General features: G+C 35.2%; 1 protein-coding gene across 4 annotated transcripts in view; it reads right to left on the bottom strand.

The window, feature by feature from the left end:
• Positions 1 to 14,043, bottom strand: part of HHAT (hedgehog acyltransferase) — a 465,338-nt gene that overhangs the window by 430,039 nt on the left and 21,256 nt on the right. For 2 of the 4 annotated variants that reach the window (XM_074309063.1, XM_074309062.1), the window contains exon 3: positions 365 to 432. The exons of the other annotated variants lie outside the window; for them this stretch is intronic. In XM_074309063.1, coding sequence (XP_074165164.1) covers positions 365 to 432 — 68 coding nt within the window. The remainder of the gene's footprint in view (positions 1 to 364; positions 433 to 14,043) is intronic. 4 annotated transcript variants of the gene reach the window in all.

Here is a 14,043-nt window from a genome sequence, read left to right as displayed (position 1 = left end):
ATGTTTGGTGCCTTTCTTCTGAGGTTATTTCCAATTTATCTTGTGTATATCTGCATTCTGGATGTCATCCTGTACACAGTTATTTGCATGTTATCTCCTTCATAAGACTATGTGCTCCCTGAAAGTAGGGACAATTTTGTTTTATGTTGTTCTGTTTGACCTTGCTTTATATCCTTAGATTTTAGAAGTATTTGGCATATAGTAAATATTTAATAAATGCCTATTGACTTAACTCACAGAACAAAAAAGATATTTCATTTTTGCTGTTGAGCAATACACAGATAATAATATGGGAAACAGGAGATACAAAATATTCAAACAAGGAGTATAAAGAAAGACTTATGGCCATTCACATAGCTCTTACCTTTTTTAATCCTCCAAATAAAGCATCTGTCTCCAATTCAAACTCTTGGTCCAGTTCCTTTTCATGTGCTGGCAAAAAGATGAGCATCCATTAATCAGAGTTCTGGCTAAAGGGGCGCTGGCTCAGCTTGCCTTGGGCAAGCAGAAAATCTTTTTGTAGGTATGTATATACATGTGCATTCATCCATAAACATAAATTATTATCTAGTTTCAAAAAGTAACTTGAGTAGTACAATATAGGGGAAGTTTAGCTAAAATAAAGTTCGCCTGAAGCAGAACCAAGAGTTTTTGTGGTTTCCTAGCTCAACGTGAGTCAAGGTCAAAATGCTACTGCAATCTTAACACTATATTCACAACAGAGGCATGACATCCAGAGCAAGAGAAAGGACAGCACCACTGGACTCTGCTCTCATCAGGATGTATCAATCAATAATCATTTGTTAAATATCTACAATGGCACTGAGGTAGAAACAAAAGTAAACTTGTACATATATAAGTAGATAAAGAATGAATACAAAGACTATAAAACTGAGCATATCTTCTAAATCAGAAATACCACTAGAGAGAATATGCTTTAGAGCAGGAGCTATTAAGTTTTTTATGTATATGTTTGTTTTGTGAAGCCTATGACTCTCTTTCCAGAACAATGTGTTTAAATGTATAAAACAAACAAAAAACATGATATTGCAAAATATTGAATTATATTGAAACAAAATTATCAAAATATTTGAAAATAAATTTGTGATATGCAATGTATTTTTATTAATATTAAATAATAAAACAGTGCATTTAAAATACAAGCAAGTTAAAATCATTCTTTTTAAGAAGCAAAATAAAGACTGCTGTTACTTAGCTTGAATAAGAACTTTAAACTATGAAGGCCTTTGAAAAAGAAAATACTTCTATAGTATTGGACTTCCAATCAATTTCCAATTGTAATGTGATATAAAAGTATCTTTGATATCTATTGATACATAAGTTATAGTATCCAGTATAATAAATATGATTCAGTACCTATACTCATAATAGATGAAAATACTAAATTTCAATTCAAGTTTAATAAAAATAAAGACTTTTTTTCTCAATTCAAGTTCACAGACCCTCTTAATATCTATCCACAGATACCAGGTCTAATTTTGAGTCTGGAAATTGGCTCTGGGTAATTGAAAATAAGAAATAGTCCATAAAAAAATTAATGGCACCTTTGCTGTTGTGGTTGTGGTGGTTGTTGTTCATTAACTTTGTGTTAACATTTGGTGTATCTAAGGAAAACAAAATGGGATCTCCACTTTCCTCTTTCAATAAGAAAGAGGAAAGAACCAAGAGATTTCTCTAAGTACAGACCATCCCTCACCCCAGCAATCCCATACCTCCTCTCAATCTTTAGGTTGAAGGAAGTGAACTATTCTCACAAATAAGCAGCCACTGTTAATCAGAGAACAGAGAATCACTCCAATATATCTATCTCCCACTATCTTAACTTATTCTCCAAGGTCTTGGTTTTACTTCCAGATATTTTTCTGCCTTTTTCTGCAGCTGGTGCTATTATTCAGCTAAAGCAACCTAGAAGACCAAAGCCCAACGTCCCCCTTTTCCTCCTCCCCATTCTCTTTCTCTTTCTTCCTTTCCTTCTCTCCTCAATCTATTTTTCTCTTTTCTGACTCAATGAAAGTCCTACTTAGCTGTTTCTATCACAATAGCACAATCTAGGATATGAACAATATCTCAAAACCTCTTAAGGGTCCAAATCACTCTTCTCACCTACAGAGAAGAAGATCCTAAACCCCAGAGAGCTATTATATTCATATTTCCAAATCCCAGGGAGCTTTAGCTACATAGATGATAGTCATTTCTATGAAAATCTGCCCCTGAGCTCTCAAAAATTGTTTCACAGGCTCAGCCAAGACCATGAAAGCAGGCCCCCATATCTAAGCAGTCCATAATAAATTTGAAAAATCAACAATGGGGATAATCAAATTATGCCTTGTCTTTTTTTTCCCTTCTTCTCAAATATAATACTCAAAGACCTTAAAGCACAGACTTGAAAGCAAAGACAACAGAAAATACCAACAACTTCTGACCTAGAATCCAGGGAATGCATGGAAGATGGCTAAAATATTACTAATACATGTCAAAGATAGGAGTTTTTTTCTGCGTGCATATAGGTTATCTGAGAAACCATTTAGTCAATTATTACTTCCCATTAACACTCCAAATCTATACACCACACCAAGATATAGACTTCCCAGCAAGACCTGTGTAACACCCTGCATTTCTAATTCCTGGGGCCTTTGTTATACATAACAAATCTAACTGGGATACCTAAGCCTTGTGCATTTGAACTCTCTCTCCTTTCTAAGGTGTAGTCTGTGATTTATTTAAAAATCAACTTCATACTAGCTGGTGTAGTGGATAGAGTGCCAGCCCTGAAGTAAAGAGGACCTGAGTTCAAATCTAGCCTCAGACATTTAACACTTCCTAGCTGCTGGGCAAGTCACTTAACCCCAATTGCCTCAGCAAAAGTTTAAAAAATCAACTTCATTTAAAGAAAGTCAGAGGCCAAATGTTGAGTAAAGTGCTTCTTTCTCATACATTTACCACATCATAAATTCAACATACAAGAATTAATTGATGTATCTTGGAACAATTAATCTAGAGAAAAAAAGGTGTCATGAATAGCTCTTTTCAAATCTCTGTGAGATGGTGATGTGCAAGAGGGATTAAAATGTTTTGCTTGGCTCCCAAAAGTAGGAATGATGAGAGTAGAAATATCAAAGGAGCAAAATTACACTTGATGTTAGGAAAAATTTCACAACAATTAGACTATCCAAAATTGGAATGAACCTGCCTCAGAAGGCAGTGTGTTAGGCAAAGGCAGGATGACTGCCCTTCAAGTATGTTATAGGATGAATTTATAGGATGACTACCCATAGCTTAACCTATAAATACATATAATATGCAAAACAAAGGCAAATCTAGGATCTTACTTATATGAGGCATATAATTTGGCACTGAAGCAATTCATCATCCTCTTTATTACAGTACAGAATGATACCCATTGGGCTTTTAAACTACAATGCTCAACTACTTAATTTGTTTCCCCAAGTAGTATGAAACATAAACAGCTATTCATAGATGGAAAGCAGCTCAGGTCCCAGGAGTAATCAGCATCATTGTAACAGGTAATTTGAGACTGGATGGTAGAATTAAGGATCAGACATTAAAGGTCATCTTGGTCCAGTCTTATTTTAAAGATGAGGAAACTTAAGCTCACAGTATATAAGTATCTTGTCCAAAATCATACAGATAGCAAGTAACAGAACCAGACTTCAAAGTCAGGTCTTTCCAATGTGACAGTCTTGAGTATTTCCTTCCTCTAAAACATGACTACCTGACTAACTTAATAAAACATCAAGTGCAAGGCAATCCCAGTAGACTTTGGATAGAAAATGTTATCTTCATCCAAAAGAACTATGAGACTGGAATGTATATCAACACATGGTTTGTTCACTTCTTTTTTTTCTGTTTTTTTTTTTCTCTCCCATGGTTTTTCTCTTTTGTTCTGATTTTTCTCTCCCAATATGATTCATAAAACAATGTGTGTTAAAAAAAAATAAACAAATAAAAATATTATGGCATTTCCACCTTAAAATGCCTTAAATGACTCTATACTGCTCTTAAAGCTAGGTGGCACAATAGACAAAATCAAGCCTGGAATCAGGAGACTCTTCCTGAGTTCAAATCCAGACTCAGACACTTTCATAGCTACTCAATAAATATGTGTTGAACAAATGAGAAAAAAAACCAACTATTAAGCACTTATTATGTGCAAAGCACTGTGGCAAATGTTGGGGATAGAAAAAGGAAAGTAAAATGGTTCTTCCTTGCAAAGAATTCACTTTCTAACAAGGGAGACATATGGAAAATTTCAGCTGCAGTTGGTTGAAAAGTTCCCATGGTGTTTAGAGTTCAATTGGCAAAGCAGATGGTTATTAACTTATTTAATGTCATTTTATTGCTAAAATCTTGACAATGCTAAAGATGCTGGTGCCCAGAATTTTCTTTTCTGGGGCTTGTGTGGCTATGGCTGTAGGATCTACAGGAGCGGTTTCCAAACTGCATCTTCACAAGGGTATCTTCCTGGGATACTGCTGAATAGACTGAGTTGGTAATCTTAACTGTTCCCAAGGCTCCCAGGTTATGGGTCCTATGTTGACTCCATCAGGTCTGAAGGAAAGAGGTGAGCAAAGTGTTGGGGTAGTGGTAATGGTGGCTGTGGTCTTAATTGCCTCTTCTCTCTCCCTCAGGGTACACTACTATTTCAGCTAAGATAGCTTGCCTTCTCTAAGAGGTAGCAGTTAGTTGGCAATTAATGGTCTTAGCTCTTCCTTCATATGAGTGGATTCCTTAGTTCATGATGGAAGCAAGACCATTAATCTGGTCTGCCACCCCCAAGCCTTTGTGCCCAAATGCCCATTGGTGGTAATTGGTCAGAAGGTTCTGACAGTATAAGGAAAGTGAACCCCTTCTCCACAATGAATAATTAATGCCTAGAATGGAATACAGTTAGAATAGGGGATGGAAAGAGGCAGTTAAGATGATAAAGTTAGGCTTCATTTCAGCACCTGAGTCAGTTAGCTTCTTGACTTTGAAGCTTTATGAATCCCTAGAACATTCATATCCAAACCAGAGACCAAAGTCACTTTCCAAAACCAAGCAAAATGTATGCTTAAATTATTCCCATCATTGTTTCCCCTCCAAGAGCAAAGGTTAACACCAAGCTAAACTGGCTCCAACGAGATTACCCAAGGCACAGTCTGTCATTTACCAAGCTAAAATCCTTATACTCCCAAGGAAGATAGGGGGTGGGAGTCAAAAAGACATTTCCACAGGGAGGTATAAAATGTGTTCTTCCACATATACTCTTGAACCAGCTTCTTTCTCAAGGATGGGACTATATAAATATATCAAATTGTGAATCCCAGATACCTTGGCTATAAGTCCTTTAAAAAAAAAAAGATGCACAGTGACAGGACAAGCCCAATTCTAGAAACCCCTTGTCTAAAATCAAAACCATATAAAATATTTTGTGCAAATAAAAATCTCTAACCTCCAGGAGCTTCTCTTCTCAGGATTTATCATCTTTCCCCTTCAAGATCACAGAATTTAGAGCTAGAGTCTTACAGATCAACTAGTCCAAATGGGGATGTGCTAGAGTCAGCAGAACCAGCTCACAAAAGCCAATTATTAAATATCCAGTGTGAGCACTTTGGAAGTTGGAAAATGCAACAAATCAGAGCTTGATTTGTTATTTTGCTGATTGTATAGATTTAGAAATGTAATAGAGAAAATATTAATAATGCAGATTAAAGTCAAAAGTGTGTCATGGGATTTTTCTACCACACTCCTAAATCCAAGGAGTGATAGTTTCTATTTTTTTTTTTGGCAAGGAAATCAGAGTTAAGTGACTTGCCCAGGATTAACACAGTTAATACAAGTCAAGTTTCCAAGATCAGATTTTAACTCAAGTCCTTCTCACTCCAAGGCTGGTGCTATATCCACTATATCATCTAGCTGGCCCTGAAATTTTCTATTTTTTTTTAAAGTGAACTTTTTACGTCACGTATTCCTTTGATAATCTGATGAAACTTATGGACACTTTTTAAGAATCATGTTTTTTTTTTTTAATACCTAGGGGAAGCAAGATGGAAGAGTGGATAAAAACACTGGAGTCAAAAAAAGGAAAGTTCAAATCCTATTTAGACACTTACTAACTATAGTGCAAGGGTTAAATGAGATAATTGTAAAGTGCTTAGCAGAGTGCCTGACATAAAGTAAGTCTTTGATAAATGCTTCTCCCATTTTTTTTCTTCCAAAATGCAAGAAAATTGCATAGAATTATAAAGGAAACAGTTATATTATACAAAAATGTAGTTTTCAAAGTTATATTATTTTATTAAAGTAAACTATCAAAAAATAAACAGCTAGATAGCATTTATATAGCACTTCAAAGTTTGCAACATGTTTCACAAATATTATCTAATTTATCCTCATGAAAATCTTGGGAGATGAGTGCTATTATTCCCACTTTACAGAGGAGCCAACTTATGAAACTATTTTGAACATAAAAAGAGGATTTTATATTTTACAGTGGAGATAAGATGAATCCCCACTATAATTTATTAAATGGAGAGATAATGTATTCAGAAAGACAACCTTTGCTTTAATGTGATTATTTCATTAGCTGCATGGGGGATAGACTGGAGCAGGAAGAGATGTGAGACAAGAACAACCAAAAGTTTTATTGTAATAGTTCAAGCATAGGGAGGTGAGCTTTTATACTATGGTGATGCTAGTGTCAAAGGAAAGAAGAAGATCTATAACAGAAATGTTATGAAGGTAAAATTGATAAAAAAAATTTGACCACAGATTAAATATGGTGGCAAAAGAGAGTGAAGATTAAATAACAAAATCTAGATTGAAAGCCTAGATAACCTAAAGATGATGTGACTTTCAATAGTCATAAGAAGAAAGTTAGGAAGTAGGGAAGATAATAATTTCAATTTTTAAATGCAAGACTAAAGATCAGGAGAAAAATTAGGATTGGAAAAATAGATCTGAAAATTATATGTATAGACATGATCATTGAATTCATGAGAGCTGAAGAGAACATCAGTGAAATAGTATAGAAGGAGAATTGAAGAAATGATAATCTATGATAAAACTTTAGGGAACATCCAACATTAGTGAATATGACCAGGACAAAAATCCTGAAAACGAGAAAATAAGAATGGAGGAAGGGAGGAAGGGAGGGAAGGAGGAAGGAAGGAGGGAAGAAGGGAGGAAGGGAGAGAGAAAGGAAGGGAGGAACGAAGGAGGAACTTGTGGAGTGCTTACTATGTACTAGGCACTGTGTGCTAAGCATTTTACAAATATTATTTCATTTGACTTATAATGATTCTGGGAGGTAGATGCTACTGTTATCTTTATTTTACAGATTTTGCAGCTAAGGAAAATGAAGCAGTCAGATGTAAATTGATTTTCCCAGGGTCATTCAGCTAGTAAGTATTAGAGAACAATTGTGAACTTAAGTCTAATTCCAAGTCCAGTACTCTATATACTGTACCATTAGGTGCCTCAAAAGACCATTCAATTTGGCAATCAAGAGATTGTTGATGACTTTGGACAGATCAGTTTTGGTTGAAGATAAAATTGGAAGTCAAACTGGAGATATATAAGAAAAGAGTGAAAGGAAAGGAAGTTAAAACATTGATTGTAGATAGCATTTTCAAGTTTTAACTAAAATAGAAAAGAGATATGAGATGGTAACTATCAAATGTAATGTTCTTCTCAAAAATATAATGTTCTCTTGAGAGCAGGTTTCTTGGGGAACTTCTGAGAGCAGCCTTAGTTTCAGTTCAGTTCAATAATCACCCCAAATGCAGCCAGGAATTAAAGTCCAAATCCTTTATTGTTTCCTTTTAAGTCTCGTCTCCTTCCTTGAGCCGGGTTAGCTTTTTTAGAGGCCTATCTCTCTCCTTGGTTCCAAGAGTTTTTGCCACTAGTCCTTTGCCTCTGCCAGCTTCAACCTCTAGCTCCCTCCGAATTTCCAGCCAGCACAAAAGTGGAATATGGAATGAATCTGACTCCGCCTCTGAGAGTGGGTTTGTGAGTCTGACCCTGACAGCTTCTTGCTTATATGCAGTACACTGAGTATACTTCAATCATTACATCACTAAGAAACCATTACTTGTTGTAGGATTAAATCAATGCTAAATTAGATTGAACCATTGTCTCCTCAATTCCACTTAGTATCTTGTTTCAAGTTCTGGCCCATAACATCTCCTTGTAGGATCAGATCAATCATACTTAACCATGCTAAATTAGATAATTATTGTCTCTATCAATTCTACTGTCTTAGTATCTTGTGAGAATCATAACAATCAAGGAAAAATTAATCAAGTGAGGGGGCTTTTTGAAGATGAGGGAAACATGAATATGATGATAAGCACTTGAGAAGAAGCCAATAAACAGAGAGAGACTAGAGATAAATGAAATAGTGGGAATGAGAGAGGAAGCAATCTGTTAGAGAAGATAAGATGCTTACAAGCAAAATATTAAAATGCCCAAATCAGTATAGTATAAGTTAGGTGTCCTAAGATGGCAAACATTTTTTCCTGAGTTCTGAGAGAAGCCTTTAAAGATCAAGAACTATGAACCTCAGATCTAGAAGAAGGGAGACATCCTAGGAGGTGAAGGTCAGCATAAGAACTCAAGGAACCCCAAAAAAAAGATAAAGCACAGTTGATTTCTGCACCCAAAAATGAAACCAAAAGCATCACCTGGCTCCAGCACACTTCCCCTAATAAAGGAACTGAAGCTAGAAAAGATAAATAAACCAAAACATCAACTGGTATCAAAAGTAATTTAATATCTAACACTATCACAATTGCAAGCAGAGATTTAAAGGAAAAAGAGGTTTTCCACAAAGATTCCAAGAATGCCTATATAAATAAAGCAAGGGATCAAAAATTAAATAAAAGATATTGAAGAGAAAAAAAGGCATTTTGTAAGACAAAGTAGTAAATCTTATGCAAGAAACAGAACCTGAGAACACTAGAATGGACTGAAAGGAAATCAATGATTTGAAGTCTGGAAATCCTGAGTGGATATACCATCTCTGCCTCTTAGTAAGCACATAAGAAACTTATCTGAGCCTCAGGCAACTCCTGAAGATACATCAACTAAGTTTTAGTGAAATGGGTTCTTAGAAGCAATGAGTCTACAGAGGCTTGATATATAATAACTTTTCAATAATCAATGACTTAACTATTCTAAAAGAGAAAATGAACCACATTGGCATTCTTGTTATAAATGAAGCCAGAAGACATTGTATAGTAGCTTTAGCTGAACAGAAGAGTGAGTTCTCATGAGTTCTTTTTGTAGAGACCAATAAAGGAACTGGTGAGGACCTAAATAACAAAAAATAATTTCACTGGGCATTTGGTCACCAGCAAGAAGACAGAAACTGAAATAACTACTTGAGAATAAGAACAATGTTTTACCTTTCTTTGTATCCCCAGAACTTGAGAGATTTCCTATCAAATAATAGGTGCTTAATAAATACTTGTTACAAAAGATCATTTAAAAGGATGAAAAATAGAGAAAATTATCTGAAAATTCAGGCATGAGGCCTCTGGATGGTACTTTTCATCAATAAAAAATGATGGGAGCCAAAAGTTTACTGCCATTTGGGGAATAGCTATCTATAAACAAGGAGATCACTAAGTAGATCACTAACCACTAAGGTGGTTAAAAGAATGTTCAAGGGGCAGTAGATGGTGCAGTGGATAGTAAACAGGCCTGGAGTCATAAGAATCTGAGTTCAAATCCAACCTCAGACACTTAACACTTATTAGCTGTGTGACCTGGGCAAGTCATTTAACTCCAACTGCCTAACCAAAAAATAAATAAATAAATAAAAGTAAAAAAAAAAAGAAAGTTCAAAATAAATTTCAAAGTAAAATAATGGATAAAGATGAGAAGGCATTATGTTAGATTGCAATAATATTTAGTTAAGCCATCAACTCTGAGATGAGTTGATGAGAAATGCATAGTCTACCACCCCATACAAAACAAACATCACAATGTTTTCTATACAAATATTTAATGCCATTACCAAACAAAATGCAAGGTAATCCAGGACCACTTTGTTTTGGACTATATTTTCATTACCAAAATTTTACATAAGAATATGGAGGGGTAGTTTGGAAACTGTGTTACCTCATAAAAAACACAAAGTAGCTACTAGGTTTGAGAGCAAGTGGGTGGCAAAATGGATAGAGTGCTAATCCTGAAGTTAGGAAGACCAAAGTTCAAATATGACCTCAGATACTTACTAACACTGAGCAAGCCACAAAACCCTATTTGCTTAAATTTCCTCATAAAATGAACTAGAGAAGAAAATAGCAGACCACTCCAAAAAGAGTCACAAATAGTCTCAGATTCCATCATTTCTTTGCCAAGAAAACCCAAAATGGGGTTACCAAGAGTCAGATATGATTGAGAATGACTAAGGACAACAACAAAAACCAAAGTGGTTTAACACCCCCTAATCAGATCATTCCAAGAACAATTACAGATGCAAATAGAAGGGCAGTAAATAAAAGGTACAAATAGACAAACATTTCTGTAGTGATCTCTCATAAGGAATATCAGCAGAACCCTCTCTATCACTATATGAACCAATGAACTACATAAGTAGAGAGATGTAAATTTTAAGGCTGGTCTATTTGATTGCTAATAATAATCTGTAATAGTCCCTTTTCTATTAAAAAAAAAAGGCTAGATTAGAGAGGAGCCCCTTTCTACTAAAAATTGTCAGAAGGATTCCAGCTCTGTTCAAGACATCCGGACAAAACACTAGACAACTGGGAAACCTGATTTCTATTCAGGGTATAAAGAGAGTCCAGTTTGGGTATATTGTCTCTCTAAGGGAAAGAACTCCTGTACTTAATCTTTTTCATTAAAGTTTAGGGTGACCTAGATCATGAAGGAGAAACGAACTGGTCAAGGGGCCCAATTGTTAGAGGGAGCTCATGATCAGTCCATGTTCTTAGTTGACCTCCCCTCTCTTCAACAAAATAATAACTGGGTGGACAGGGAATTTCTAGCCCATCTTCTCATTAAATGCCCACCAATCAGAGTTGAGTTTCACTTGTCAGAGAAGTTCCCTGTCAGAATAATTGATTTAAGGTGTTTCAGAGTTTCCCTTGTCATGTTTGCTTACCAAGAGCAACAATGATATTAATTTATTATTGACTGGCATAACTACTAGATTAGTAATAACTGGATACTTTGTCTCTTGGGGTTTTATATGTGATAGAATGATCAATGTTAGCACTTAAAATGAATCCAACCTTGTGGACAAGGTAGACAGATATGGACTAAAGGTCAGTACAGCTACATGGATTCAGACCTAGCTGACTGGTCTCAAAAAGTGATCTCTAATAGTTCAAGTTGGAGGAAGAACCTATGTGTTCACATTTTTATCAATTACAACTAAAAGTAAAAATAACTTAAAATTTTCTCATGTTTTAAAATTTCCAAAGTGCTTTATTTTCATTAATACATTTGATCCTCAAAACAATATGAAATGTTATAGATATCATCATCCCCATTTTAGAAAGGAAGAGACTAATATTTAAAGAGGCTGAAGAACATGCCCAGAGGAAATATATGAAGAAGAAATTAAACCTAGGTCTTCTTAACTTGGAATCTAGCAGTTCATCTAGTCTACCACGTCACCTCTCTCATGCAATATATGAATGACATGCTCATAAATGTGTTGATGACACAACAATGAGAGGAAGAGCTTATACAACAAATAAAAAACTCAGGATCTAAAAATATCTTGATTGGGTAGAATGCCAGGTAATGCCAGGACAACTCTGATCAGATGAAATTTAATAAAAGTGAATGAAAAGCCTTATACCTGGGTATTCATGAGTCACTCACTGTGAAGCAGAGAACTAGGTGGCAATCATCTACAAGAACATGGGAATTTTAACACACTGTATGAGTCAACAATATAACGCAGGAATCTTAAACTAAATTAAGAGAAGCATAGCAGCCAGAACTCAATAGGTGATACTTCTGACTGCTTATAAAGACCACAGATGCTGCATTGTATTCAATGGATTGTCTCATATTTAGGAAAACATTTGACAAACTAATCATTGACTATAGCAGGACAACCTGAAATGGTGAGGAGCCTTGAGGTCATGTGTCATAAAAGGATCAATTTTAAAACTAATGTTTAGCCCAGAAATAGAAAGACTGAAAAGGGGGAGCATAAAAGGAAGTATCTGATGGGCTGACATATGGCAAAGAGGTAGATCTTGTATTATCTCTTCTAGGACAGGACTTCAAAGGGTATCTAATTCAACTCTTATTTTACAGTTGATTAAGTTGAGGCAGGGAAAGATTAAGTAACTGGACCAACTGAAACTAGTGTCCTTACACTGTACTATGTTGCCTCCCTTGCCCCCACAAGGTAGAACTAGGAAAACAATGTTGAAGATGAAGAGAGAGTAGCTGAGATGGAAAAAAATTGTAACAATTAGAGCTTCCTAAAAGTGTTGTGGGATAACTTGAGACAAAATGGTGGATTTCAGGCTTCACTTGCAGACCTTAAGTGAGAGAAATGACCACTTTTCCTATATGTAGCTGAGGGGATTCTTGTTAAGGTTCTGGATTCCATGGCTTTTTAGCACTTTTTAGTGCCCTTCTAATTCTGAAACTGTGAGCTGGGTCAGTGATTCTCATTCCGAGAAAACAGCTGGATCTGACCAAATAACATAGAAAATCTATGCCAGACATGACATAAATTTAAAATGATTTAAGCATCAGTTATCAAGATATCTAAAAGGGGAAAGGAAATTTCAGAAAAAAAAATGAAAACTACCACAGATATTTTTGTTTAGATAAAAAAGACATTAGCAATATCAAATTATATATCAACTTTCTCAACATTATAAAATTGTTGAGATTCATCTGTGTGTGTGTGTATGTTGAGGGTATTCTTTATAAAAATACATGCAGGAAACATCCAACTTGTCACTGACAATTTTCAATAACAGACTATGTTCACAATCACCAACTGACTGAATAATATACAAAATATGTGTGGGTATATTACTTATATATATATGTATACACATATATATATATATGTATATACATATATAAGAATCCACAATTTCCATTTCTTTTAAAAAGCATTTAACTTGGCACAATAAACTACAGTTTAAATACTACTAATAAACAACATGTTTCCCAAGCAAATATTAAAAATACATGATTTCTGAGGGCAGCTAGGTGGCGCAGTGGATAGACCACCAGCCCTGAATTCAGGAGGACCCGAGTTCAAATCTGATCTCAGACACTTAACACTTCCTAGCTGTGTGACCCTGGGCAAGTCACTTAACCCCAGCCTCAAAAAAAAAAAAAAAAAAAAAAATACATGAGTTCTATGGCAGATACCTCAGGATAAGAATTAACTTAATAGATTTAGATTTGGAAAAAGCCCAGGGAATCATCTAATTCAAACCCCTCATTTTACAACTGAGGAAACTGTAGCCCACCTAGGTTAAATGATTTGTCCAGAGTTATAGAAGGTAGCAAGGGGTAGAGGAAGAATCTGAGCTCCAACTAACTAAATCTGATGATCAACCTTCTATATATCAGCCACAAGTGAAATATAAAAACAGGGAGATATATGTGTCTTGCTGAACCATCCTTCACACAGCCCAAATAGAATACTATTCCCTTCCTACAGAAAAGAAAGTGTCCCTGCTTTACAGGTAACCTATGTGCTACAACATTTTCTCAATAAAACCAAGTGTCATTCAAAAGAGATACGTGTAACCATTCTTACCACAAAAAAAAATTGGATAAAAATGCTCAGATTGAAACAGTTTGGATGGGCAATCCACTAAATTAGTCTATTAGGGCATGTGTAGATAGATATATGCCTCTTATGTAGTGAGCTAAACCCCAAATTAAATATAAAGAGATCAGTATAGATCTCATTTGCAAAACTATCTCCAGGGCTTTCAATGTTCCTAAGCAAACTGATGCTCCCAAAACCAATCTTTTAAATATCAGTGACCTTTTGTT

This window comes from Sminthopsis crassicaudata, chromosome 4 (assembly GCF_048593235.1).
Source record: "Sminthopsis crassicaudata isolate SCR6 chromosome 4, ASM4859323v1, whole genome shotgun sequence".
In the NCBI taxonomy this organism is placed as follows: Eukaryota; Metazoa; Chordata; class Mammalia; order Dasyuromorphia; family Dasyuridae; genus Sminthopsis; species Sminthopsis crassicaudata.
This window is presented reverse-complemented; position numbering and strand designations above follow the sequence as displayed.